Genomic DNA, 24,866 nt, shown 5'->3' with positions numbered 1-24,866 from the left:
ATTCAACGGTCACCCCTCCAGGGTTTTCAAATCTTTGTCTTGACAATTTCAAGTTGCCGCATATCCAAGGTTTTGATTTTTATATTTTTACTCAAACACTTGGGCAAACACAGCTCGAAGAAAAATGATAGTAATTTGCAAATGTAACGTGGCGGTTTATAGAGTTGTTCAAGGAGAGAATAGGAGTAGTGCAGCGCTATTGTGTAAATTTCAATACGATATGGGAATTGAGCAGATAGGGACTTACAGGATGATTATGAAAGTTGAGTTCGAGATCATGTACGTATGAAACGTACAACCCTCTCTGTTCCCGCAATTTCAGTTTACAAGGGGTTCGATATTTCTTTCAAAAAGTCTCAAAATCATTTTAAGCTCAAAACATTCCAAATTACCTCCTCTCCGATTTAAAGCACAAACAGCTTGAGTATCAATAGGGACTTTTAAGCGAATTTCAGCAATTTTGTTAACTTAGAGCGTTAGAAGTATTATTTCCTTGGATCACGTGAGTTATCAATATGAAGATTCGGGAACTACAATTGTGATATTGGTCTTCGTTTATTAGAATTAGAATCAAAGCGATTTCAGATTTGTACCACGATACATTTTTTTTTTTTTTTTGTCACAGGGTCCAATATTGCGCAATGAAAAAATTATGAAAACCGTTAATGTTGTTCTTCCCCATTATAGGCATAAACGCGAAATTTTAATGTGCCACCACAAGTAGCACTATATAATCTCGTACGCACATAGTAAAATGTATTTTCTTCGTCCACATCGTGAGTTTACCTTCTTTTTTTTGTGTGTAAATTTTCTGTGATATAATATCTCTTTGAAAACATTTCCTTATTCATCTAATGTAGGGGATTGTCCTTCGAGTGTAAATAAAGTAAATATTTACACGCATCTAGTGACAATTCTCCTTACCAAAACTTCTTATAAATTCTTTCTTTCACTCCCAAATGCATCCGCTGTAAATATTTTAATTTCTTTGCAATTACTTTAACATAATGTAGACTTGCAACTTCAAAGACAGCCTTTACTCTTCTTGACAATATGAAATATTTCAAATTTAGTCGCAGCTTAAACCTCGGATGACTACTTCTGCGCAGGTGAGAGCTGAAAATGGTGCCGTGCGCAAACTTATTTTTATTTTTGTGGTACTGGTGGTTTCATGATTGTGCAAACTTCACGTCACCAACGCATCAACATTGTGTCCTAAAAAGGCTGCATTGCATGGTAATTTTCATTTTTTTTTTAATGAACGTCATAACATCTTTGAATACACAATAATAGAAATTTTGTATTTGTACATTTTTGTACATTTGTAAATTTGTAAAACAGGAGTCTTTCCTCTCCTTCCTTTTCTTTTTTTTCAATGAATTATGACATCTTCATCATAGTGTGATGAAATCGAATAAGATTTTTTTGTTGTTGTCGACGAAAAGCATGAAAATAAGCCTGTGGGATTTTTGAAATTCACACATGCTTTATTTCGTTGAATCAACTAATGTTCGGGAAAAAGTATTTGCCAAAGAGAAATAGATACGAAAATTGGAAAAAAAAAAACCCTTTCCTTTTGAAATGGAGCCTTTTTTTAGACAGACACAACATTCCGCATAAGTTTTGATTGTACCCATTTACCGTTTTTATTGCCTCGTAATACTAATTTTGACATTGTACCTCATTGGGAATTATTCCTTGTTCAAGTGATCACGTTTGTTCCTCTGTCGCGTTTTATTTTGATATCAGGGAGCTTTAGATTTTCGCGACGGGGACGTTTAGAGGAAAAAAAAAACTGTTGTGAGCATGCGCAAAATCGCTTAACAAAAGCGATCTATTCATAGCTCGCGTCGTCTGAGTTTTCACTACGGGTTCTTGGTTTGTTTGTTTTTTTTTTCGTCCGCTCACTTCACGACGCAGAGAGCTACTTGATGCACTAATCATAATAGAGGCGCCATTTCTTTATAGGTTTCGTTATTAAAGCTACTTTTCAACACGACGCAGGGAGAGAGAACGTCCAACGCAGCCGTTTTCTCAAACGTCCGTGTCGCAAACCTAAAGCTCCCTATTATTACGTCATTTCAACGGGTGCACGTCACGAGCTCGACACCCACGAGTCATACAGCCAACGAGCTAGACAGTAAGTGAACAGTAAGTGAACAAGGCCCATGAGATCGACTTCAAGTAAAATACGCTCACGAGCTATACGGTCCATGCAGCTCGACGCTATATAGGCAACTAAGGCCCATGAGTCCGACACTAGGAAAAATGGCCCACGAGACTGACATTACATCACGGGGCTTAACGTACGCAGTGTAGGTCTATTGGGCCTTTTCTGCCTGTTGGTCTCATGGGCCTTATCTTACTATTGTCGAGCTGGTCGGCATTTTCCCTAGTGTCGAGTTCGTGGGCTGTAAGGCTCTTGGACCTTGTTTTCCAACGTCGAGCTCGTGGGCAGTATGACTCGTGGGTGTTGAGCTCGTGGGATGACCCATTTCAACTTGGCAAGTTTGGTTCAGTTGTTTTCACGTTGTCTTGTAGCACAATAGATGTTACAATGTGTCGGATTACTCCTAACCAGTTTTTCAGTTACATGGTCTTCATGAAATCGATCAAAAGAAAGTATTACTTAATCTGTACACTTCTATGTTCATCATTCTGGTCGTGTATAACAATTTAGTTTCGTTTTCAGGCACCGTCTCAATATTTCTTAAATCATATCTTCTGATAAATCATAATCGTCTGATAAATCATATCGTCTGATAATCATATCAGTCTCTTTGTTTAAAAAAAAAACAGTTAAAGACATTATAATTATTATTAAGGATTATAACTATGCAATGGAACATGATCATCTTTGTTTTACTATATGAGAACATAACGACATGTTTCGTCTCAATAAGGATTTCCTCTCTCTGCTTTGTTTTTATTTTTGTTTGCATAATTCAGAATTTTATTTTCCTTTTTTCTTACCCGCTCTCCTACATAGACTACTTATAATGACTCCATGCCACTATCCTGCAAACATTATTGCTGCTAGAATAACTGTTTAGCTTTTGATGCCTTTTCTTGTATATTGCTGCAAATATTTCATCATCTAGATAACTACTTACACTGCCATTACAACCACAGTTACCACTATTTAAACACTAGTTTTTACTTTTACTGTTATCTTCCTCTGTCATTTCTAATTCTAGAGGTACTACTCCTGCTGTGCTATAGGTTTCATATCCAGTACTACAAGTACTATTTCCAGTGAACTACTCGTACTGTCATTAAAACTGCCTCTTGTTAATCATGTTAATCCTTCAGCTAATCCTACTATTTTATTGTAACTGTATTTTTTGTTTTTATTTGTACTATTCTATATTCCTACGTGAATACTCTTAGACAATGCTGTAACACCCAAAAGTGGTTAAACTTTTTCACGTTTTCTGGAGAGCGTACTTCTCATGTTGGATTTTTTTTTTCTGTATATGTTTATACGCTAGCCCACCACTAAGTTGTTGGCGTTAATGTCAATTACATTTTTTTTTACGCTGCGGCACGGACAATCTCATGCAATGCAACATTTGAACAGAATTGTGCATTTCACACACACACACACACACACACACACTCATTTAAACAGGACAACTTATGGTAGTACTTTCCTTGTGAAGTATAGGAGCGAAATCTACATTAAAATAATTATCAGCAAATACCAAACATCCTGTGCGCCTTCTGGGAACAAGATTGCATTAAGAAAATATCATTCTTATTCGTCCCTTATAGGTTACAATGATTACAGCTCAACGCACAAGATTCGTTTAATCTTTATAAATCCTTCTCATACGGGAATATTTAAACACCATTAGAATTACCGCAAAGAGCTGGAATACAATCATGTTGAGTCACTCTTTATAGCAACGATAGAACATATCATATAAATCTGAAAACAAGGCAACGTTTTGTTTCAAAAGTCTTTGTAGAAATGCAAGCATTTACAAAAAAAAAAAATACCAAATAGATGTAACAGTGACAATGTCGATAACATTAATGAAACAAATTTAAAATGCGCCATGTCTATCATTGTGGTTGCTTGAATTGACTTTGAATCACAGTTACATGATAATGAACGTTTAAGTTTTATCTTGACAGAAAGAGAATTTACGTTATAAAAGCGCAGCTTAGTAAGAACTGAGCTATAAGCTGGATATCCGGATTTTAGATTTAATAAATTTGATTCTAAACCCAAACTACCCATGCGCAGTCGTAAAATATCATAAATGTTCAAATTGCTGGTTCAGGAGGGATACCATTTTGGAGGAGAAGGGTGCATTGTACGTCGGTCTATGTTATGTTGTTTTGCTGCCATGTCGGGCAGTGATCCATATCAAACATCGCTCAACCATGAAGCGAGACTGCCTCGAGTCTCCCATCCCTCCTCTTCCTCCATCTGTCCAATCTCGCTCCAACTCAAGAGGATTTGGTCTTTTACCATTTCAGCAATCTACAAGACTAGTCAGAAGCATGTAAATTTTACCCTATGCCATCTGGAATGCAAGTTGAATTAACGTTATAAAGCGTTTCGACAATGTTGGAGTGTCCTTAAGATTTTTTTTGTTTTTATGTTTTATTAGAAGAATTATACAGAATCACACTATTTGTAAATTATTTGCATGAGTAGAATAACAAATCACAGAAGGGAAGTTAGCGGCGGAAAGAAATAAGAAAAAATGAGGAAAAAGGCAGAAAATACAAATCAGATATTGTTTCAAGATATGATCATAATTTTATGCAGGCGGATTTTTAAGGCCTATTTGTTATTTTTTGCTGGATAAGGCAGATAATATATCACGGAATCTCCTTGCACATGGCTTGTAACATAATGAACAATGATCAGCCTGCTTGTTTGCCTATAGCCGTGATACGTCTGGCTGTTCGCATCAAATTGATCGGGAAGGAATCTTTTGCATACCAACTGATGATATTATATTTAAGTAAACTAACAAATGAAGCAGAAAAAGAAGGTGTCGCCATGCTTAACTATTTACTCCTGAGATGTAAGTTAAAGGGCGGTGAGTTAGTTCAGTCGGCAGCGCGTCTGCCTCACGATTCAAAGGACCCCGATTCGAATCCCGGGTCCCACTGAGCAATGTGTAATCATACTGTCTCCTCTAGTAAGAGGCAAAACACTCTGTCCCTCCGATAGGACATAAAATGGAGGTCGCGTGTGTGAGAGAGTCACAGCTCATGCACGTAAAAGATCCCGCTCCATTCATTCATTCATCGCAGGGTGTTTAACCCGGTGAAGTGGTCCCACCTCACATCCAACTGGACCCCATGGAAGACCAGCTTAGCATAGATGAATATGGGCTATCCAGCCATCTTAAATCAGATGGAAACGAAATAAACAAAAAAAAAAGACTAAATGGATCTGTATTCTGAAAATCAACCAAACATTTGCGCTGCGTTTTGCATCGCCGTATATGACTTCGTATCCTAACTAAAATAATCACTGATGAAATTTTAGCGATTATTCCTCATACAGTATGAAATTTAACTATCAAACCATTTTCTCCCCCAATATGGATTATGTTTAATGGATAGTGAGGAGTGGCAAAATGAAGAATATAATTACCATTATTGCCATCGATTACCAACGGGAAACTGCATGGTTGGTCTGTACAAAGTCTAATATAAGTATGGAGACAAATCCCGTTCAGGTTAACTTCCATACTTCCCTATTCCCTATATGTTGCAGATTTTGTTGGTGGACTTACTACCCGTTATTGATAGATATTATCCAAATGGCTTCCCATAATAATGTTACTAGAAATTATGAAAAAGGCTCATGATTAAATGCTGTACGTGTTTCATTCAATCTTGAGGTAATCATAATGAGCGATTACTCACAGTTTATTCATTGAAATTGATAAGGATTCCAAATTCGATCATATTTGTCAACTCATTAGCTGTAAACAATATTCGAGTTAATTTATGAAAAATCAATTTTATGATATTCTCTTGGAGATCGGAAACGATCCTTTATATCTAGAGCATTATAAATGTAGAGCAATTCTACTCAGTGCAGTCCAACCGAACACTATATCTGAATGATATATCCATCTGGTGTTTGTGTTTTCATGCTTAGTACTTTCCATCAATACACCTCTGCATGGAAATATACGGGTGCACGTCACGAGACCGACACTCACGAGTCATACAGCCCATGAGTTAAACAGCTCACGAGTCATGCAGCTCATGGGTTCGACACTAAGCTAACAAGGCCCACGAGACAGACACATTAAGCCCCGTGTTATATCTGGCGAACTCGTGGGCTGTTTATACCCATGGTGTCGAACTCATGGGCTTTATTTGCCTATAGTGTCGAGCTCATGGGCTGTATGAATCGTGCGCTGTATGACTCATGCATGGGCCTGTTTTCAATGTCGAATTCGTGGGCTGTATGACTCGTGGATGTCGGTCTTGTGGGATGACCCCAAATATACTACCCTTTTTCATGAAAACAGCGATATGGAGTTGACAGTTTAGGTTCACCTAAAGGAAATACCAACTACCTATATGTAAGCATTTTTTAGTTAAAATTATCTTTTTATTCTTCGACAGGACATAATAAATAATTCACTTTAATGAGGAGTTTATGATGTTAATCTTAATCATCAGTATAGATGTATGAAGGAATGGATTTATTCTCTTCACCTAATTTGATTCAAGATCTGAACAACATACATTCTCATCAGGACGTTAACTCTCATTGCAAGACTAAAAATATCTTATAGATTATAGGAAAAGAGCCCTATTTCATATTGCTGCTATAATTATGATGATATGAGTGTTCACATGTCTCCATGTCGTTGTTGTTATTGTGTTGGTTGCTTTCATTCCTACGTTGGCTTTTGTATTTTTCATTCACTCACGACACCAGATTCATCGCTAGGGTTTACACCTCACATCACAAATAAGTCTTGTTCAGTGACCATGTGGTTTTGTGGTTATGTGAAGTATACTAACGTTATGTTTAACCATCTAGGAAAGCCAGTTGATAATACATGCATGTACACTGAATTTCTAAATGAAAGAAAAATAGTACAAAAAAAGCCTCCTCTCATCACAACGAAAGACGTATAAAGTCCGTGAAGATGTAAGTGCACTGCGGCATGACCGTTACCATGGTGACTGGCACTTATACACAATCTAAAATGGACGAAACATTCTTTGGGAATAAATGAGTAGCAGTTATTGACTCGTTTTTGTTTTGATTGGATGGTTCTATTTGCTTATCAAAATCTCACATATATTTTTTGAACAGCAATAAGGACAAAATGAATATAACGAAAGGAATATTACAAGCCTTAACCTCATTACACAATAGCATGCTCAATTCCCATTTTGGTGGTGATTACCTGAAAATGTACAGAAGCGTCCCCTATCAGTGAGATTAGTAATGATAAATGATGCATTACTCACTTCCTATGTCGACTTCTTTCGGCGCATAAAAATACCGCAGTTTTGTTTTCCCTCAAAAGTAATTTCATTTGTTAGTGGAGTTCAATTGAACCTCTTCCTAAATTTCTATCAATCAAGCAAACTTCAATCATCTCTCTTCATGATTGGGTAATAATGCAGTTTATGCAATGACGTCATCAAAGGTGACATTTTACTAGAGCTTCTTTTTTTTCCCCTGCACAAAGTTGTCCTTGATTTTCAGGCTGATATTCAATAAATCAGTCAAGAGCAATACACAATTAATTCTAATGCATAACAATGATCCGACGATCGACCAATCGGTGATTGGAGAAAAATGGCAGGAGAACGAAATTATCCTTGGGGATTTGCACCCCATTTTTTTCATTGTTTGTTTGTTTATGATCTAGTATTTCCTCTACGGCAAGAAATCTACTTAGGAGAGCTATTCAGTTTCTCTTGGTTTTCAGTTTCTTTTGTTTGGGGGTGGGGGCTGTCTAGACGACATGTCTAACATGTGACGAGCATGTGATGAACATGAGTTCAAATAATCCCATGTTGTGGTATTGGCAGCTGGTAAACAATATACGTGTCTCATGAAATTCAGATTCAATACACATTAGTGTCTGGGGATGCCTCAGTGGCCGGAAAGCTAGAAATTGTTAATTTCCCACGTGCATGAATTGCACTCGTTATCACTTAAGAGCAAATGTTTCGATAGGTTGGCTTAATGGATCATGACTCTTGATTAGCTTTCCGCTGTAAGATTATCCTCCCCCACCCTCCATTTTGTCAGAGAAAGGTGAGTATCCTTCAAAACCTTTCACTTGAAACTTTGAAGATTCTTTCCGCGCTTCCAAGAGCATCTGATAAAGGGCACCTTGGTAGTAAAGAAGGTGATTGTTGGCAAACTTTTTTACAATCGAATACCAATTTGATTTTTGTTCTGCATGAGAAAACTTATCATCAAGGGATCAAGAAACAAAAACAAAAACCTACATCATAAGGCAAGGTAGCATCAGTTTCTTTATCTTTGTTGGTGCAATAGTTCATGTTCATGTAACTTGAGACATATCGACCATACCATTTACAACGTAGCCGATGATAACAAAATTAAATCTGTAAAACTACAAAACTTTTTATCCAAATGTTTTATTCCTAAGTAGGACTATGTTTTCTCATCAGCAAACTAGGTTTATGTTTTCATGAATTGGGCGCTTGAGATAAAACGACATTTAAAATCATTCTCATATTCCTCAACCAAGCAATAAATTCATCACTCACCTACTCATAAGATCTAAGCGTCAAGGTGTGAATTTTTTCTTATAAAAGGGGTAAAATTTACGGCCGAGAGCTCATTATCATGCTGGGCATGATATTACTCCTACACCCACTGATAGAACGAACCATGTGCTCATTATCATTACATTCGAGATAGATCCAAGGGTGGCAGAGGGCCTACATACATCAACATTGAGCCAGGATATAGTTGTATGTTCAATGTGTTTGTTTGTGTGTGTGTGTGTGTGTGTGTGTGTGTGTGTGTGTGTGTGTGTGTGCTTGTGAAGGGGGGAGTCCAGAAAGATCCCTGTTTTTTCTTGTTCATCGAGTCCTGCTTCCGAGCAGCAGCGCATACAAACGATTGCACCAAAACCAAGAAACATCTATTCGAAACCGTGTACTTGCAAACATACTGGATACGTCTGCGTATTTCCCCAAGAACAGTAGGGCGAACGAGGTAGTCACAATCCATGTAATATTTAGCTTCACAACACCAAGGCAGAAAATACATATTAATAGAAAATTTAATCATAAAGGATGAAATCTCAAAGAAAGCGATATTTGAAAAGGGTAAACAATCAAAGTATAAGGCATGGCGAGTCACGTGCAACCTTAAAGAGCTGGATTCATTGGGTAATCTGAGAACAGAATCAATTGTGTTCAGAGTAATGCACACTAGTTTGTCTTTTAATCAATCCATCGCCGCGACTGAATATTTCATTTATTATTAAGTTCTGAGCATTTTTAACCATTAAATTTTCTTTATTGTTGTGATCTTGCAGGACTTTGGCATGACTATCCTTCTGAAAGAGTACTGGAACGATCCAAGACTGGCCTACGGGAACATGACGGACCAGCCATATTTCGCATCGGGAAAGAACATGATTGAACAGATCTGGGTTCCCGATCTCTTCTTCGCCAACGAGAAGCAGGCAAACTACCATGACGTCACACAGCCGAACAGGCTCGTTCGCATCTATCCAAATGGAGACGTGTACTACAGCATGAAGTGAGTGACGCATGCGCGCCGTGTAACATCACACTGGGTGACGTGTTATTCCATGATCATGATAATTGCGTTGCGCTGGGATAGATTGGAATATATCTCCTTCATGGGCCAGGGTTTACCTTTTGTTTAGTGCACTATATACTTATTAAGTCAGCAGCCATGAATATTATTGTAGAAACGATCTCTATCTCTGAAAAGTTGGGTTTGGAGATGAACGAGATAGTGTGGATACATACGCCTTCACATTTTTTTTTTTTTTTTACATGAGCTATGTCCACAGATTTTATTTAATAGCTGGAGTGTTCTAAGCTCCTTCGATGGGAATAATATTGGTGATAATTTGATAAAGTTACTTGAAAGAAAGTCAGAATACGGGTAGATAATGTTGTAAGAATTCTGATACATTCTACGATTATTTTTTTTTTCACTTGATTGCGTAAGGTGAGACTTCTGTTCTGGAAGAAATTGTTACTTTGTGATTGCGTGCCTGGGCCCGATTGCGTCAATATTTCATTTGCATGATGCTAGTATTATCTGTATTGATTGGATGCAACTTAGTTATACTCAAGGGGCTTGATTTTTCCTTCAACGGTATGATTTTGATTGTATGTTAATGTGACTGAGATTATGTATTCAGAAAATGTGGTAATCAAAAAATTATGAAATAATTTGCCATGACACAGACCTGTCGTAACGCTGCATTTACTGCGACCTTGATTTCAAAGTTGTTTTTGACACCCATGCAGCAGGACTCGGATGAAGTCACATTGGGAAGGGGTGAGTGTACGAAGAGAGGGGATGGGGGCTCTGTTTTTCAGGTATTCAGTCGGGTTTTTACTCCATTACAGCAGTCTTTTGTTACGTGACAAGCCACACTACCTACGTCATGTCCTGTCGCGTTCAACGTTTGGCGGTGATTCTTCTTTCAGGGGTCTAGCGTTCATCCGTGGAATATGACCCCTTCTGTCGGTCGGGATATCTCGTACTGTCTGCGCAGCCTTTCAAGATATGATTAAAATCATCAAGTGGCGTTCCATACTTGTCACTTCCTTCCTCCCCACCCCCCTCCCCCCACCTTCATGGTCACATACATCAGTGAAACTTTACAATTTGTGCAGTTGAAGCGACAATGATTTTTCTTCCTGCGTATTTCATCCTGTCCATATAAGGTTAGGTAATAAATTTGCAAAATCATTTTCAGCTACTAGTATATAATTTTCAAATGATATCGGGTCCTCTAACAAAATTTCGGTCGCAGAACGTTTACCTGATATCACGCATATCTCAGACTTGTCGCCGATGGGAACAAATCCTGTCTGCATTTCTTTGACTGCGGGAAAACCTAGCCGACCAAGTCTTCAGTCCCGAGGGCAAATTCTTCACTGTACGGTCCTGTCAAAGAAAGTTGAAAACACACGCAATACTCTTTTACAAGTACACACAATTTTAATTTAACATGCCTATCACTACTCTCATCCACCCATGTACACACGCAAGCACACACAGATGCAATCAGTAAAGTTTTTAGGGCTAATAGCCCATCATGAAGAATGATAGGAAACAGGCAAAAGCTATAGCATAGACAGCAATGCATTGTGATAAATTACTCCATGTCCTAATCACTGGTTCATAGCAAACAAAGAGAGTATATATCTGAAGTGCAGGAGCACAGCCTCAGACATAATGCTTATGATTATAATATGAGGATAGGTGGCTATAATTTATGCACTCTGCTCCTGACGGATGTAACAATTTCAGTGATGTCACCTGTAAATATCTGGCAAGCTGTTCCAGACACGTACTGCTGTGTGGAAAAAAGTCCGACCAGTGTATCAATATGTATCCTTATATATATATATATATATATATATATATATATATATATATATATATATATATATGTATATGTATCATATATACACAGTAATGATAATAATAATAATAATAATAATAATAATAATGTGAGTGCATATGTATATATATTATATACATATATATATATATATATATATATACATACTGTGTGTGCGTGACTGCGTGTGTGTGTGTTGTGTGTGTAAATACTATGTTCACGTGCTGAATCTGAATCTGTTTTCTTCTTGTTTCGCTTACAAAAATGGCTCATATTCTTTGCTAAGAAATCTCACAGCCCAAGATGCCCGCTATCACACACACAGACACAGACACAGACACAAACAAACAACACATACACACACACACACACACACACACACACACACACACACACACAAGCAAACAACACATACACACACAAACAAACAACACACACACAGACTCACATAAACAAACAAAGAAAAAAACACAAACACACACACACTTTAGTCCACACGTCAATGCATAGAGAAGGAGGAAGAAGCACAAAAGGAAGACCCTAACGTACTACCATTTCCCTCCACAAGGCAGACAGAAATAGGATGGGTGGCTCAGGACCAATCTACCACCAATTTACAGGATGCGTGTATGTCCAACTTCATTACTTCACATGCTCCTATCATTCTACTTGTATCATAAGGGGCAAAAAACTGTGCCAATAGAATTTACGTTGAAAACACAAACGCTATACATTTCTGAAGTACATTTCTCAGAAACATGTACGGCACATCTTATTTGGCATACCACTTTAATTTTCAGGCATGGTAGTCCCATCTTATCATGGTAAAGGTGATTAATGAGATATAACGGATCTGACATTTTAAGGCGACAAAGATATCTTAGACCTAAGCATCCCCTTGTATAAAGCATAATAGGATAGTAAAAAAAGGGGGGAAAGAAAAATGGGTACAATAGTGGACGAGTTCTCATTTCACTAATGGTGTTAGCGTGCGAGTGAACTTTTCTGTTAAGAGTCTTTTCCGCAAAGAAAATAAATATATGAAGACCAAGCTCCCCCGCTACACAAGTCATCCAGAGGATATGCGGTACATTTTTTGGAAACATAACGAGGTTATGTCTTATTAGCCGACAGGCGTACGCAAGTGACATGAAACGGAAAGATCCATGATCAGAGAAGACAGTTCGTACAGCGCGTTTTTTTTTCTCCTCAAAAGCAGATATTTCGCTTAATTCCATCCAAGATGTGCTGGGGATTTCACGGGATTATTCAGATTCGAGTCTGTCAGTTCATTGTACAACTTCTACTCGCTATTTCATCTGAGTTCGCTGGTGAAATCCTGCTTTTGTTATTTGATTAGATGAGGGTATAGAACCATCCAATTACACTGGATTTATCGAAGACATGTCACACTAATGAAATTTTGTAGAAATTTTATTGGACTGCCATCTTTTTTCTGCTATCATTGAGGATTGTGTACCTGTACGGCAAAAGGTACGGTGGAGCAATTTTCTTCTCAATTAGCTTTCCTCTTATTTCGTGAGAAACCTCTTTCTTATTTCTTACACTTCATTTCTTTCTTTCGTCTTGTCCTCTAATCGCTTGTTCTTCTTTTTTTCTCTACTGTATTTTTTTTTTTGGTGTTTTATTGTCGCCAATTAGCATAACGCCTTTATCACCCTCTAATCAAATCAAGAGAATAATACTATGCCTCAAAGAGGCGCATACACTTTCCCTCAAATTACGACTCTGATTGAAGGATGTCCCACTTTCAATACTGTTAATCGTGTTTATCGTGTAAGTTCTGTAGTAGACCTCATGAGAATTTTCTCACACTTTTTGATGTAAGAACTAAAAGCCACATCATCACTTCAAGTGTGAAGCCGAGCAGTCGATAAATGAGGGCATCTTTATGAGCCACCATCCATCTTGTGGTCTCGTGGGACGATCAGGGCTGGTAATCAGCCCGAGGCTGTGGTCAGATCTAGCTGGACATGCTGAGCCATATATAGCTATAAGTGGACAAATACAATCTGTGTATACAACGCATATGGGAAAAAGAACTCTGATTGTGTCAAGTACTGTGGTTTATCTAGATACACGTGTAAAGTATCGATGTTTTCGTATTGTGCCAAGGATGCTATAGTTGTCTTGCTTCAGTACTATAACTTCAACGTTCATATCTAATGAAGATACCGTGTCCGTTCACGTTATGATTAAGCAATGGGGTCCATAGTGACTTTTGCTTTGGATATTTTTTCATCATTAAATTGGAATCCCTACATCTAATTTACACAAATATCAACAAGAAATTTACAAACATCAATTTGCCAATTTGAGAGAGCATCAGGGTCCATAATGATCTGAAATCAGAAATGTATAGTCATCAAAGAATCAGACGTAAGTATTCAGGAAACTAAGATGCTGTTAAAAAAAATCAAGTCTATACGGATATAATTTATATAAGAAAGATTCAAACAAATTACAAGATTTAACTTTTTTTACATAACAATAACACACAGTATGAAACCCCGTAAATGTGTTTTCAGTGAATTGATGAGCTATGAAGCTTGAAAGTGATGCTTTCATTCGTAGCATTAGTGATTCAAATTCAACGGACAGAAAAGTTCAAGTACGTGCTGGAAACGAATGGCAAGATCCTTTCCATGGGTTATAGAATGATGGAGAACCCTCAAGTATTAAATTCTGTTATTCTATTTATTTTGAATGCTGAAGTATTTCGGATGATTCATATGCCTTGTTCTGGAGATCTTAAAAATGTACCATTGGAATGTTGAACAGCGGCAGGGACTTAGGATGTAGATAGACTTTACCTGTAGTTGTTTTTTTGAGTAGACACGATCAAGTCTCCAAAAAAAAAAAAAAAAGCGAACTCCCTCTCTGACTTGGATTGATTGATACACCGACCAATGTCACGATCCAGCGGGTTTCAAATGGAACAAGGCGACTAGTTTTCACCATATCAATCAGAGACTGACAACTCACTTCCTTTTCGTGGCTCAAATCGAGTAATAAAGGGCGGGAAACGCAGTCATGCGATTCTGTCGTCTGCTTGTATGTAGCTCCGCAGAGAAGGGGACTTTGTTTTAAGGGCTTAGTGATGTTGGTCTCAATATCTTTGACCATAAACTGAAACATGGTAAATGTGAAGAAGTTTTTGACTCACATTCGTTATATTCCCGATCTCTTGTTCTATCGTTGGCGAGTGAAAATGGCTGCTGAAAGTCTGGGATAATGATTCATATTCTTTGAAAAGGTTTTGTTGAAATTGCGGAGGGATTTTGTGCTGTTCACTTTACCGTCAAGACTGAGGATTGTAAGACAACACCCGACTTCCTGAAATTCTTTTTACTGACTGAACGCAAAGTGCATTGCCATAAGAAAGAAATAAAACAAGACACTAAAATACAAGGGAAAGACTTTTGCATGCACACTAAGACAAACAACATGAGACAGAAATACACACATCAACGCACACTTTTGCCAACACAGTACAGCGCCCTGTCTGCTTAGGTTCTTTTTTTTTTCTTCAAATGTGAATCTGCCCAGTCCCATTTTATTACGCGAGTTTTAGCTACTACATAGTCTTCTACTGCATGCGTCCTTGGCTTGCTGTACCAGTACGGCCTATGTCCATCCATACGCATAGTCATATCAACATCTATTTCATGAAATTCATCATTTTCATATCTTGTCATTGTTCGTATGTTCTCACCCACGGCACTTCATTGTTCCCTGGTTTACCTCAATTTGCACACTCGTTATTACTTCCTTCTTGTATATTAATGAGGTGAATCCTCAACGGATGGAATACAGTCCACATGGTTATGACAACATGTCCCAGTGAATATGCTGTCTCCTGATCTTGTCTGTATGATGAATGGGGCTAATACACCACCTAATGACATGAAACCTTTTCTTTTTAAGCTGCTTTCTGGCTTTCGTGGAGTAGATTTGGCTTTTTATTCCTTTACAGTGTGAAATTAAGAGAACATGGCTGAGAGAATACGAATGGCGCGCAATATTGGGATCTGGACCAGGGCAATCACGGGCAACGGAAGCGCGCTAGATTAAACAGGGTTTGGAGCACTTTTCGCAGCTCCTATTTCCGTCTTCTCCATACCGACTGCAATAGGACCTCTTGAAATGAATTATAGGGAGTGTGCATCCCCTCTCCAACCTTCCCCCCCCCCCCCCAAAAAAAAAAAAAAAAAAATCGGCCTCAAAGATCTTTTTTCAAATTTTTCAAAAGTTTTTGTAAAAGTTCCTCATTGTGTCGTCACCAGAGTTAACCTCTTGAAATGAATCATAGGGAGTGTGCATTCCCTCCCCCGCCCCAACCCCACCCCCCCAAAAAAAATCGCCCTCAAAGACCTTTTTCTACAAGTTTTTCAAAAGTTCCTCATTGATTGTGTCGTCACCAGAGTTAAAGGGTGCATGGTATAACACGAAATCCAGCAACAGAGAAGACAGATTTCGTTGTTGGAAAATATACAACTCTTATAATGAAGGGTGTGACCAGATTGTTTCATATACACAAAAAGAAATTGTATTTTTAAGGAAGCACCTTCCTGAGGGGGCTGTCTGTTAATGAATAATTAATCATTTGTTTCGAAGTGTTATTTGATATATTGAGATGCGTTGGTTAAGATTGTTGTAAGATGCATGAGGATACTATAAATAAACATCTCCCGAAACCGTACCACCATGGACACCTCCCCCCCCCCCCAACACACACACACACACACACACACACACACACATGCTTTAAGAATACTACGCACAGACACCAGATAACGCAGGTGCTTCATTTCAAATCGATTTACAGGAGCACACAATATCAAGTTGATCCCCCACCCCCAGGATCGGAGAGCAGCCTTCAAAGACGTAAATTCGCAGTTGTATGTTTCGCACCTATAGTCCACACCTGAACGGCAGCACCCGAATTTTGTTAGACATAGTTCCCTCGTTTGCCGTTTTATTGCTCTTCCTTTGGCAATGTTGTTGTCTTTTCACTCTGTGTACAGATTTCTAACTGAAATGAAGACGGATATGATGCGATGACTGTGAATCGACATCAAAGACTGTATATTGATGGGAACTTTGATGAAAGTTGCGCTTAAAGTGCGTTCAATGCTCATTGGTCGTTTATCTTTCCATCAGGTCAAAGGTTGATGTTTCAGGCCAGTTTTGACGCTGTTTTCTCCCTGCACGTGAACGAGCACTGAATCACAATGCTCGTAACTTTGCAAAAGTCGCTCTTGCACTAGTTCTGCATTTTCGTATTGAAAGAAGAATTCTTTCAGAAATAAAAGACGAGGATCCGTGTAATATCTGCAATACTCTTTCCATGAGATTTCATCAACACTTCAAAGAGATGAATATGGATTAAACTTCTCGAAGTCTTTGCAGCATAATAATCTCCCACTAGTCACCCACGATGCTTATAAGCTGTTCTATGCTCCTATATGAATCAAACAGTTATGTCATAGAATAACTATCCTTTATCAGAGCAATTTATTTGTTGCTTTCTTTTTTCCGAAGTTGAAGTTTTTGGGATAGTTAATGTCAGGGTGTAAAATAATCAGAGCAATATGTTAACTACAGCGACAGCCACAACCACAGATATCGCTAGAAATAGTACCGGTACGCTTCTTATTAAATTCGTGCATAAATAATCGATGTTTATTTACGTCGATGAAGAGCAATTTGTCAATCAGTTACAGCACACTTTTTGTTCTTGCTTCCATTTTACAAGTGCTTGGACGACGACCATTATTTTGTGACAGTCATGGCAGCTGAAATTTTCATCATTTGCTGATGAGATTTTTTTCAAAATCAACATAAGAATTGCAGATATACATTCTTTTTTAAGCGATTTCACTTTAAGAAAAAAAAAACGATTCTACTTTGTCAACATTATTGTCAATTAAAATAATGCATGGTTGAACAGTACGTGTTGAATAAAAGCCAAGTGTGCTGTGACAGTTTTCAATTGCCACCCTTTGTAGTTTGTACAAATTATTCCGTATAGTTAATATTCTCTTATATTCATTCAGCATGCCTTGTCTGCTTCGGACTACTTAACGTAGAAATGTCGGAATTTCAGAGCCTGGGTATTGATTTTTTCCAAGTTCATCGTGTCACTGCCGGCAACAAGGGATTGCCTGGTGATGGTGTCGCTGGCCAGAAAGCAGTGATGACAGGTTCGAATCCTATTGGTGCTCTTTCCGACATGTTTGTTAAAATGTACATCAGCAGTTGCGATCTTACATAGTCCTAAATATTTGTACAAAGAGAGACAATTGTTCCAAATTCTGTCATAGCACATCTTCTCGTTATTAAAAACCAAAGCTCGCGCTAAAATAATGGGACTTCTGATCTTTGGTTTCTCCTTCCCAGACTGACGTTGGTTCTCTCATGTCGAATGAACTTTGAGACGTTTCCTTTAGACAAGCAGAGATGCAAGACAGTCATCGAAAGCTGTAAGAACACCCAACCAATGGGGGTCATCCCACAAGACCGACACCGATGAGTCACACAGCCCATGAGTCCTCCAGGCCACGAGTTCGACACTAGGCAAATAGGTTTAATAAAGCCCATGAGACCGACACTATAGGTAAAAAAAAAGCCCACGAGTTCGACAGATTGGATACAACACGGGATTTAATGTGTCGGTCTCGTGGGCTTTGCTTGCTTAGTGTCAAACTCACGGGCACTATGACTCGTGGGCCGTATAACTCGTAGGCTGTATGACTCGTGGGTGTCGGTGTCGTGACGTGCACCCGACCAATCAGTTCCATACTCTCTCATTTTTCTTTTCCATGTGTATGTTGCGTTGATGAATAGAATCTTATTCTAGTCGTGGAAGGGACAGATGCCGTGGATATTGATGAATCCAATTTCCACGATGGAATCAAGTTAATGATTTTACTAGTAGGATCGTTCCTTAGATGTGTCATTGAGACCATTTTTAAGCAAAAAGAATGTAAGAAATGTTGATTGTAACTCAGAAAACGGAACTGAAGAAGATGAATCGTGGAGTTCAGGCCAATTTTTCATCGTTTCGGAGACACGCCTGATACTTAGGATGAAATTCCTCAGTCAGATATAGTTAACGTCTGCATATGTTGGAGAACATGAAGATACGTCTGAAAAATGGTCGATAGAATTTGCAGCACATGCCGTCGATTTGATTGGATTTTTATTCATTCCAACCCGGTAAAAAGCCTGCTATAAGCTTTAAAGCTGCTTTACAGCAGGGCCGTGCGTAAGAATTTACAAAACTGAATAGAAAACAAAAAGCAACAGGTACCCGCAATAAAAAAAAAAAACTGATTAAACACAACATAAATGGCATACAAATAAGCAAAAATAAAATTTGACTTGATATGAATATTTATTCCTTCAAGCATTCAGATTTTTCATTCTTTTTTACATTTTTCTTTTTTTAATTGCTTCGTGGATACTACGAATGTATAGATATTTATACATCTTCTGAAGACGTTGATTAAACATTTATTTAAATATTCAAAGTCGATTATCTATTCGACATGGGATTACTTAGCATCAGATAATAATGGATGTCATGAATATTGTCATGAATAATTCAACAGTTCATTGTATCTTATTATACATACTTGCATGTATACAAAGAATGAAATTGATTATATTTGTGTTATTCCAGACGTAATAATCTCATGTTTTAACACTTCATTTTTATTCACATTCAAATTGTAGTGGGTTTCTATTTTGAAAGCTAAGTATATACTTAGCTAGGTATGAACTTAGCATTCAAAATAGAAACCCATTACAATTTGGATGTATCGTGGATTCGAAAAATAATGTGCTAAAACTTCTAGAATTTTTGAGGAGGAAAATGTTAGCGTTCTCTTTTGAGCTGCATTCATCATCAGTTAAATGGCTAAATCCACACACTCCTTAAAGGAGACCTCCGCATGATTTTCAGATTGTTACATTTGAACAACTATAAAATAATTAGTTATACTGAGGACAGAGTTTTAGAATTTGTGATAATTGGGATGAAGAATAAGAATATTTTCAAAATTTAGAACAAATTGTAATGAACAAGGATGATGACATGGCAGAGTCACCATAAGAATGCATGAGTTGGGGCTCAAGGAAGCAGAACAAAAGAAGAAGGCATGCATAGATTACACACAGGTGAACTCGCAAGCAAGTGGTATTGTATTGGAATTACACTGCCACATTTCTGAAATATGTGAACCTCCTATGTCATCATCCTTGTCCAGTGTAATTTGTTTAAGGTTTTTCAAACTATTGTTTTTCTGCTCAAGAACCACAATAAATTCCACAAATCTACACATGGAGTTGTCGATTTATGTACTACATGATGTGAAATTATGAAAATCGTCTGGAATGTTCCTTTAAAATGGCAGATCATTAATTAAAGGCTCTAATCGACCGTTTTCCGTTGATGGGTCGTCTGTATTCCACAGACCAAAGTACTGACGATGAGCTTACCCTCGAGTGGAAGGAGCCATTCGCCGTCCAGATCAACTCCAGAATCATGTTACCACAGTTCAGTCTTCTACCAGACATTGATCACGGCCCGTGCTCGGATACTTTTTACACAACAGGTACTTAACTCTGATATACGGTAAATAGCGTTACTTGTATTGCTTCTTCAGTTTTTATCTTCTCTTGTATGCCCAGGACCTTATTTCTTAGGTATTTTTTTTTTTCAATTTCCCTTACATTCATGTCGTGTTTATTTGCCTTTGTTTTTGTTGTTTATGTTTCTCTCTTGTTTCTGTCCTGTCTGCCCTGCTTTGAATATCTTTAAAAAAAGTCTACGTTTTTGCGCCGATTGCATTAGTTGTCCACATGTAGTATACATGGTATACGAGCACTGCATTTAGTGGACCCGTGATTTTCTTTTTCAGAACATGGATAACGTAACAAATTTGAGTTGAAACTATGTATATACATGGTCTAAATTCGCTAATTACCTCTAATTTTCATCATACAGTTAACCATTGTGTGCTCAAGATCATTTGCAATTTCGTTAGGCTGTGTAATGGTCTGTTGAAAAAAAAGTAAAGTTAAAATAAGAATTGAATAAAATATTAAATAATTGAATTAAAGTACCAAATATAAAACCGAATTGATTTCTCAAACGGATCTCTTATCATCTTCAGTGAAATGCATGATCTCTCTACATGTGCGTGGAAAGATATGATTGTAATTGCCCTTAGAGTAAGGCCTGTATGTGCATGTGAATTGTTCACAGCATTTTGCCACTCATAAACGCACACATAAATATATAGATTAAAGCTCTGATCATTTTAAACGCATTGTATTTTCTTAAGTCTGTCTTGTCACGATATTCACATCCGGGTTTATAAACATTGGCGATGCTAACTCTATTGTCAGTTGGATGGTACGAAAACTTTAATGCTGTGAAATACCAATTACGATATCCAAATCATTATACACACTTAATTCAGAGCGATGGACAATATCTGATAATTAGATGCATGCATTTTAGACAATGTTTGTTTCCCTTACAATATCAAAGCGTTCACATAAGTCTCTGCTTTTGGAGGCAGAACGTAAGTTTTTAGACGCTTGAGATTTTCAGCGAGTTCTGAGACAGAACGGTACACAGACAGTAACTGCGATTAAAACTACTAGTAACTGTTTCAATACCCTAGAAAATAATAATATTATTGTATTATACGCTAGATTCAATACAGAGTTGACTGTTAACAAATATTAATACGTTCCGAGAACGTATTTCTTTCCCTCGCCTTACAACATACGCTATTAACCGAGAATTCTCGCTGCTGCTTCTAAAACGATTAACCACTTTGCCTGTACATTGAGTGAAAGTTTGAGTAAGAGTCAGACTGATTTGCTCTCTCCTGACTTGGTAGGAAATTTCTCCTGCATCGAGTTCTCCTTCCTGCTCATCCGGGAACTGACCTTCTACGTGGTCCAAGCCTACATGCCTACCGCCCTCCTGGTCATCATTAGCTGGGTGTCCTTCTGGATTGACATCAGCCAGGCCGCTGCTAGGGTGTCGCTAGGCGTGACCACTATCCTCACCATGACAACTACCACCACTGGTTACGCGGGCTTCGCTGGTCTTCCAAAAGTCTCCTACACTAAGGTGGGACATGGTGATAGGGTTTGCTCAACTCATGAGCTTATAGGGATATAAATTCATACTTCAGTGGGTGATTCCCTAGATGAAAGCAAAAGTATTTTCGTCATAATAGAATAAATGTATGAATTTTCATACATCATACGACTTTTTCTTGAAAAGGTAGGCCTGTTGGTCCTATCTGGATCCACTCGGCATGCTTACAGACTGTCATAAAAGTTTTTGAAATTGTAATCTTGAAACAAGTGGGTATTAGCTTGCCGTTCATCCGTCCTGGCATCATTCAGTTCGCTTTTTCAGAGTCGTGAAATATGTCCTATTAATCAAATCAACTAAAGATTAATGTCGCATTGAAATGAAAACAAGTACAGGGGAAATTAAAGAAAAGACAGCGCCTTTCTGGAACTTGCAATGATAATCTTTAAGAAAGTCCGGTAAATGTAAACGGCGTAAAATATTAACGCCTCAAGGTAGAGTGTTGGAAGAATTAATATTGACGACTGACGCTGATGGCGTGGTTCCGTCTTGCGTAGCTTTTGTGATCTCTTGTTTACGCCTCATCTGGCAAGTGAGCACCAATCAAACACCTCAGTAGTCGTTTTCATGGCCACAGGCAGAGGATTAAATGGTTTTTCGTTTGAGTACGAGCAGTGACCAGTTGTTTTTATTTCTCCTCGAGAGGGGGCGCTGTTGCCAAAAAAACAAAAAACAAAGAGAGAGCGTAAACGGTAATTTGGTCAAGTGATTTTTGGCTATGCATTCCGTCTGAGAAAATATCACTCAAAAATCATTCTTACCATATTTACTGTACTTTACTGAGTATGTATAATTTATGTATTTTATACATATCTAAAAATGCAGAGGAGAAGATACAAAATGCAAATTGTCTCCAATAATCCGAGGGAAATTGTGGACATTTTGCGAATCTAGCTATCTGGTTTCTTTTTGTGTGTGCTTGTGTGAATCATGGTTTTATGTCAATATCTAGATTACTCATTTTCCTATCTTCAGGGTACAAGTATTCGATCACTTCCTAAAGATTGAGGTCTGTGAAAATGAAAAACAGTTAGAATCTAAACAAGGTGTATTGTGGAGTAGATTAAGCTGCCCTACTGAGTTCTGAGCTTTACGAAATTCTCTGATTTTGATGTAAATTTGTGTCATCTATTTCGGCTTATTTCTGTACCAGGACCGTAACCAGGGCCAGATTATACTTATTCGGGGTTTTTTTCCTCTCTGATTTTGATGTAAATTTGTGTCATCTATTTCGGCTTATTTCTGTACCAGGACGGTAACCAGGGCCAGATTATACTTATTCGGGTTTTTTTTCTCTCTCTCTCCCTCACACACAGGCTATCGATATCTGGTTCGATGCTTGTTTAGCCTTCGCCATAGCCAGCTTGTTCGAATATTCGGTGGTCCACTATTTGTGGACCAGAGACAGAACAGAACGACAGCGGCAAAAGGTCATGAGAAAAGCCACCAGAAAGGTAAGTATAATATGAGGTGACGACTGTTGATCAAGTCTACTGGATTATTTCGCACTTTAATACTCGTACGTCCCATAAACGGATAGTTCGTAGCATTTTCATGATACAGTGCTCGCTTTCTTTTTGCTAGACATTAATGCTTAAATTGATAGAGAATTCTATAGGTCCCATGGCTATTATAGTAAGTGGAACGGCCACGTACTTATCCGTTGATCATGACACTCAACCAGGGAAAAATATGCACCACCACTGCTATGACATGCTGTTACATAATACATGTTCTAACACGAAGTGTTAAAACCAAAACCATGAATCGAGTAAATATGCAATAGTGGTCTTGATAATGCAGGTAACCGTTTGCATGTGTTCCCTCCGGCGGAATTTATCGACACCGTTGTCTGAATAAGCTCCAAGCCTAATCAAGATTTGAACATTTCTTCAAGAGTGCCTAGGGTGCCTATGGTTTAATCAACTTCTTTTACCTCTACTTATTTTTCCCTACAGTTCAAATTTCCCGGTTTGTGTATCAGTGGCAATGAGGCTGAGTCGCCAATCCACCAACATCGAAGCCACAACATCAGCAACACGGGCAGGACCGACTTCATCGTGGCCATCGACGAAAACAAACCATACCCCGACAACCGCTACAACAAGTACAACTACGGAGCCACCTACCGACCCGTAAGGACGTCGAACTACCGCACAAGCTACGAAGGCGAAACGAGGTCGGATGTCCGCGACGATGATGTGGAGAACGGTCTCGCACCAGGAGCTAGCGGGGAGCGAGCTGGGCGAAGGGAGGGACATGTCCCGGGGGAGAAGGAACATCCCGTTCTCTTTGGACTCTTCTCCTCTCAGAAGAGAAACTCAAAACTCCTGGCTCTCCGAATCGACCAGCTGGCCCGAGTCATGTTCCCCTTAACCTTCCTCATCTTCTGCGTAACGTATTGGAGCTACTACCTGAACATCCGCTCCTACACCATCTTATGATACTGCCGGAGAACAGATCCCGCGCGCCAAATCGTCTGCGATCGAAGCCAGTGGAGGCCCTGCGAAGGACGCCCCGAACAACTATAAACAGCATGCCGTCGCAACAGAACCTAATCCTAAATCGTCTGCTTCGAAAACTGTATTCAAACCCGCCTGACATGAATTGACAGAAACTTAATATTTTTATTTTCTGCTGCAGTAATTCTGAGTTTTCAAAATGTCTTGGGAGGACTGCACATACTCTCCTAGAATAGGCCCATTGTAAAGTTAGCTGCGAAATTCAAAACGAACGCGCGAATCCTCGGCAAATAAACTGAGAAAAGAAGTGTGACACTGTGATAACATTGGACCTGTTTCGTGTATAAATTTCTTCCTATCAACGTTGGTTATATTACGTTTCCAGGAGACCATTCCAGGAGATCATTCCACCATCTGAGACGGTTTGTGTTGCTGATCCGGTCGATGCGTTTGATGGCTAGTCAGACATGATTGTCAGAATTGCCAATCGCTGTACCTGATAGTAATCATCCTGTCTGTGCTTAATGTCACCTACTCGGCAATGGTGACCATCTTTACATTTTGAATTTGACATGACTTCTAAGC

At 38.4% G+C, this 24,866-nt stretch overlaps 1 protein-coding gene across 1 annotated transcript in view; it reads left to right on the top strand.

Moving 5' to 3' along the window:
- Positions 1-24,263, top strand: part of LOC140233391 (glycine receptor subunit alphaZ1-like) — a 51,520-nt gene extending 27,257 nt beyond the window's left edge. Inside the window, exons 4-9 of the mRNA XM_072313496.1 lie at positions 9,534-9,760; positions 18,036-18,118; positions 20,114-20,254; positions 21,554-21,789; positions 23,136-23,273; positions 23,778-24,263. Of these exons, the coding sequence (XP_072169597.1) occupies positions 9,534-9,760; positions 18,036-18,118; positions 20,114-20,254; positions 21,554-21,789; positions 23,136-23,273; positions 23,778-24,263 (1,311 nt within the window). The remainder of the gene's footprint in view (positions 1-9,533; positions 9,761-18,035; positions 18,119-20,113; positions 20,255-21,553; positions 21,790-23,135; positions 23,274-23,777) is intronic.
- The last annotated feature ends 603 nt before the right edge of the window (positions 24,264-24,866 follow it).

This window comes from Diadema setosum, chromosome 9 (genome assembly GCF_964275005.1).
Source record: "Diadema setosum chromosome 9, eeDiaSeto1, whole genome shotgun sequence".
NCBI classification, from domain to species: Eukaryota; Metazoa; Echinodermata; class Echinoidea; order Diadematoida; family Diadematidae; genus Diadema; species Diadema setosum.
The sequence above is the reverse complement of the archived record's forward strand: the minus strand, read 5'-3'. Positions and strand labels throughout refer to the sequence as shown.